The 5,408-nt window shown below is 49.6% G+C and overlaps 1 protein-coding gene across 1 annotated transcript; it reads left to right on the top strand.

The window, feature by feature from the left end:
- The first annotated feature begins 404 nt into the window (after nucleotides 1-404).
- LOC134404277 (uncharacterized) lies at nucleotides 405-4,945 on the top strand. The gene is made up of 3 exons (XM_063134992.1): nucleotides 405-1,190; nucleotides 3,917-4,107; nucleotides 4,940-4,945. Exons 1-3 carry the CDS (start codon nucleotides 743-745, stop codon nucleotides 4,943-4,945), a joined length of 645 nt encoding a protein of 214 aa, XP_062991062.1. The 5' UTR covers nucleotides 405-742.
- The last annotated feature ends 463 nt before the right edge of the window (nucleotides 4,946-5,408 follow it).

Genomic DNA, 5,408 nt, shown 5'->3' with positions numbered 1-5,408 from the left:
GTGCAGGACGGGACAAAAGGCAGCAGCAACAGCGAGGCTTGGCCTAGCTGGGCCTCTTCTTCCTGTGCCCGGCGCGCCGCAGTGCGGCGCAGCCTGGTGCCCAGAACCCCGAGCAGCGGCAACCTGCTTGACCTCCCCTCAAGGGTTGAAGCCCTGATAGGCAGGGGCAGGCACGCGCTCGACTGAGCGGAGAAGGACGCTGTGCAGCAGCGCCTTCTGGCATTCAACCTCATTTGCAGAGATCAGGGATAGGAGTGGGTGGCTTGCTTCCCCCTCCCCCCCCCCGCGCATTCAGCCCTTATAGGCTCTAGGAGCAGGGAGGGATCATTAGTGGCCAAACTTGTCCTATCTGGCTTCATAATTTAGTTGCCTTGCAGGGCATTAAAGGGGAAAGTACTGGTGGGCCTCTCTCCTCTCTTTCTCTCTCTCCTCTCTGGTTTAGCTGTACACCTAGAACACTCAGTTCTCTAGCCCCCCCCCCTTCTGGTTCCCTGTTATAATTTCACTTCTAAGCACAGTAAGCTAAAAAGAGTCCCAGGGAATTGCCTGAATGCATAGGAGCCAGCCACTTTGCTGAAGCTAAGCAGGGCCAAGTCTGGTTTGTGTTTGGATGGGAGACCAAATTGAAAAGTTTCCATAATTAGTTTTCAATTAATCTCTTTATTGAGTGGGGAAATATATTAATTGGTGATAGATAATATCTAATTTATAGAAACCTTTAGTAGTTGATTAGCCTTTTAAAATGCCACCCAAGAAAGGATTGGGAGGGAAGAAAGGCAAAGGAAAAGCCCCACAACCTCCAGTAAAACGTCCTCGCCCCAGGCATGATTCATCTTCAGATGAGGGTGAGCGGCCCGATATCGCAGCATTCATGGCACGGCTACAAGCTGCTGAACTAGAGAGAGGCATTATCCCTCCACCCGACACTATAATTAGTTCATCAGGGGCGGGAGGATCTGGGCGCCCTCATACAAGGCGACAGACTCATGAAAGTATGTGGGCATCTGTTGCAGCAAGGCTCGATGCCATCGAGGCTTCATCCAGTCACACACCCCCAGGACCAGAGTTAACATCAGGACAGGATGGCTCTGTGAACAACCAGACTCAACCTCTTCCTGGCGTACCAGACAATCCTCCTGCCACCATTGCTACTCAGCCACCTCCGGGTACATGGCCTCCATTGATGTCAGGTGAGTCTAGCAGCACTCAGAACACAAATCAGCCCTGGGCCTCCATGCCACCCTGGGCTTGGTGTCCGTGGTTCATGAGCCCTGGTTGGCAGGGGATGCAAGGTGGGACAGGTCGTACAAGCCAACCAGCCCCACTTGCATCAAATACACAAGCAGTTACGCCAAACCTTACTCAAACCCCTACTACAGTAACAATCCAGCCTACGCCAGAATTGACCCCAGTTACACAGTTAGCCCAGAATACAGAACCTTCACCAAATAAGGAGCCTAGTGTTACGCAGACTGTGGAGACAGGCTCCTCTATCACTACAGAATCAGGAACCACTGAAAACAGTTCAAGGGTTGCGGTGGGAAACAACACCACTCCTTCTAGGGATGTGGCCACGCAATCAGCAACAACCACTGCAGCGGCATGTGCAGCTGTATGGCAGGGCCCGGCAGGGGCAGCAGCCACCACTACTGGCACAATTACCCTCACAACTAAGGATCCCTATGCAGGAATTGATGGAGATGCCATTCCAACAGGAAGCACAACTTCTCCTTTAGGTTTTCATTTGTTGCCTGCAACTAGGGATAAGATCATTCGGGGGGAATTTGTAGATGTTTTCTCTCTCCTGTTCAGGGAACCGGATGTTAAGGATAAGGATAAGTCAGGGGATAGGGACTATGATAGGGCTAGGCGCAAGAAAGTGGCCAGGACATGGGGGAACTGGCTTCCTGGTTTTTTGATCTACATGGGAGTAGTACAACAGAGATTCCCTGACCGTGGTTGTATCATGACTAAATATTTAGACATGATATTTAGAGCATACACAGAATATGAGGGCGGGGCTTGGCTCGCATATGATACATCTTTTCGCATGCGGGCAGCAATTGACCACTCCCTGCGTTGGGATAGGAAGGATCATGATCTCTGGCTGCAGTTCATGACTCCTACCAAGATAGATAGAGATAGAGCAGACAGTGGTCATCTCCTCGCCAAGCAGCAGCCCGCTTCCTCGGTGTCGGGGAATGCGGGTCAAGGGGTTCAAAACCGCCTGCTGTGTTGGGAGTACACCTCCCGTGGCGCATGTACACGCTCTCAATGCCGATACAGACATGAATGCCCAAAATGTGGGGGGCATCACCCGGTTACAAACTGTACTAGAACCAGGGGTGGAAGGGGCAATCCCAGAGACAATCAAGGTAACCGGAAACCTGGTAGCCAACAGCCTCCTCCAAAAGGGACCCAGCCCAATCAAAATTGAGCAGCTATGCCAGCTGCTTAATAGATACCCAAAACACAGTGATGCAATATATTTAGAAGCAGGTTTCAGAGAGGGTTTTAGAATCCCTTTTCAAGGGATTCGTGAACCTTCTTTTTCCAGAAATCAGAAGTCAATCTTTCAGTTTGAACAATTGGTTAGATCTAAAATTCAAAAAGAAGTGGAAGCCGGGAGGGTTGCAGGCCCATTTTCAGTTCCTCCCATCCCCAATCTGCGGGTATCACCTCTGGGCATTGTGCCCAAGAAGACATCAGGCGACTACAGATTAATTCATAATCTGTCGGCCCCTAGAGGAAAATCTGTGAATGACTCTATTCCTGACCACCTCTGCTCAGTACATTATGCCCCTTTCGACCGGGCAGTGGAAATTGTCCGGGGAAACGGGCCTGGGGCATTGATGGGTAAGTGCGATATTAAATCTGCCTTTCGCATTATGCCCATCAATCCAGCAGATTTTGATCTTTTAGGGTTCCAGTTCCAGGGTCAATATTATTTCGATAAAAGTTTACCAATGGGACTATCAACCTCGTGCGCCATGTTTGAAAGGTTCAGCTCGTTCTTAGAGTGGGCCTTGCAGGATCGGACTGGCTTAGAAGATTCCACCCATTATTTAGATGACTTTTCTTTTCTGGGCCAGCAAATTCAAGGCAATGCGAATACCTCATGCGAGAGTTCCATCAACTCTCAGAGGAGGTGGGCGTGCCGTTGGCACATGAAAAGACCGAAGGTCCACTTACTTCCCTTACATACTTGGGCATTGAATTGGACTCTGTCCAGCAATGTTCCAGGCTGCCACAAGATAAGTTAATTGCCTTGCGCGACAGGCTGGTCGCCGTGCGTGACTCCCGAAAAATTACCCTACGTCAATTGCAGGAATTGGTGGGGCACGTAAATTTCGCCTGCAGAGTGGTAGCCCCTGGAAGGGCCTTTTCTAGGCGCCTTTGCTACGCCATGAAGGGCTTGACCCGCCCACATCATCACGTTAGAATTACTCAAACCATACGTGATGACTTGAATGTTTGGCTTTCCTTTTTGGAAGCATTTAATGGAGTCTCTTTCTGGAGGAAACAATTACTCTTGGAGGCAGACATGCAAATTTATTCTGATGCAGCAGGACAGGTGGGTTTTGGGGTCATTTGGAAGGACTGTTGGTGCGCTGAGGTTTGGCCTGATGAATGGCGTTCATCAGCTATTGCTAGAGATTTAACCTACTTGGAGTTCTTTCCAATATATGTGGCTACACATTTATGGGCCAAGGAATTGTCTAATTCTGTCGTACAATTTTGGTGCGATAATCAAGCCACGGTCCATGTTATCAATTCCTTATCATCCCAGAACCCAAGAGTTATGGATTTAGTAAGAGCATTTACTTTACATTGTCTCCAGCACAATATACTTTTCAAGGCCCGTCACGTCCCGGGCCTCGATAACCCCATTGCTGACGCATTATCGCGTCAGCAGGTTCAGAAATTTCGGGAACTAGCCCCTTGGGCAAGATTAACACCGGAGGTCATGCCGAAGAAGTTATGGGAGATTGGCAACTGGAGATAGAAACAGCCATGTGGCAGTCGCTCGCACCTAGCACCAGGGCAGCATACAAAAAAGCAAGTAGTGAGTTTCACCTATTTCGGGACAACATGCAACTCCCGCAGGTTTGGCCTATCCCTGTGGATCACCTACTTCAGTTTTGTGTGACAGGGAGGAAGAAAGGTTTAGCCCCCAGGACCATCGGGGGTAAGCTAGCGGCCCTCGCCTTTCTGGCTAAGTGCCGGGGACTGCCTGATAATTCTTCTGACTTCCGTATTAGGAGGTCCTTACGGGGGTGGGCTAGGGCCACACCATCCGCCCCGGATACTAGGTGCCCACTCTCACCCGATATTTTGATGGGGCTGGGTGCGCAATGGCATGCCATGTGTTCATCACCATTTGAGGTTTCCCTTTTTCATGCGGCTGCACTAACGGCCTTTTTTGGAGCTTTCAGAATCTCAGAGCTGGTAGTGGCATCAAAACGTGATCATTCAGGTAGGGCTTTGATGGTCAGTGACTTGCAGTTACTACCACAGGAAATACGCATCACATTGAGACGATCCAAAACCGACCAATTAGGGAGAGGACAGGTAGTGTCCCTTTACCCATCTACCAAGAAAGAGTTATGCCCAGTACAAGCTTTGAATGATTTCATGGCACTTCGGGGAACTGCCCCGGGCCCATTGTTTTGTCATCAAGACTCTGCCCCTTTAACTAAATTTCAATTCTGGGCAGTAACTAAAAAGGCCTTGACAGTTTTAGGTCTAGGGCACCACAAATTTGGAACCCATTCATTCAGAATTGGGGCTGCCTCAACTGCATCTGCAATTGGTTTTACAGCCCACAAGATTCAAGCCGTAGGCAGGTGGCGATCGCAGGCATACAAAGCGTATGTGCGCCAATTGCCCCAATAGGTGAGGTGCTGGCATATTTTGATTTTGTTATGTTTACTTTTAGATCTGAGGGCAGGCCAAGCCCCGGTACGTGTTCTAATTTGCGGCCACAGTTACGTCTTCTGGGCCGGAAGGAGGGCATCCAGTACAGCCGTTGGAACTCAGCTGGGTTTGAGTCGAATTGCCCATGTCCAGTGGATGGGCAAGCGGGGCATGCGTTGGGAGCACCTCCCTTCAATGTTGTTTCAACCACGAGTTGCTTTTCCTCCCCCTCAGGTGTTGTTGATACACCTTGGAGGAAATGATATGGGTGTGCTGACTGGAAAGGCTCTGATCCTGCAAGCTATTGCAGATTTTCAGTTGATACGGCAACGTTGGCCAGGGATTCTTATCTTGTGGTCCTGCATTATTCCCAGACAAAATTGGAGGGCTGGCCGCAATCCTAGAGCTTTGGATCGGGCCAGCCAAAAAGTAAATAGTGAAATTTATAAACACCTTTTAAAACATGGGGATGTTAGCATCCAACATCCATC

The sequence above is a fragment of the Elgaria multicarinata genome, chromosome 9 (assembly GCF_023053635.1).
Source record: "Elgaria multicarinata webbii isolate HBS135686 ecotype San Diego chromosome 9, rElgMul1.1.pri, whole genome shotgun sequence".
NCBI classification, from domain to species: domain Eukaryota; kingdom Metazoa; phylum Chordata; class Lepidosauria; order Squamata; family Anguidae; genus Elgaria; species Elgaria multicarinata.
The sequence above is the reverse complement of the archived record's forward strand: the minus strand, read 5'-3'. Positions and strand labels throughout refer to the sequence as shown.

Bases quoted from the DNA above. Each gene is read 5' to 3' on its own strand.
- LOC134404277 (XM_063134992.1), top strand. From the start codon at position 743: ATGCCACCCAAGAAAGGATTGGGAGGGAAGAAAGGCAAAGGAAAAGCC. The intron at 1,191-3,916 runs GTGAGTCTAGCA...TCGCGTCAGCAG, and splicing joins ATGGCCTCCATTGATGTCAG to GTTCAGAAATTTCGGGAACT.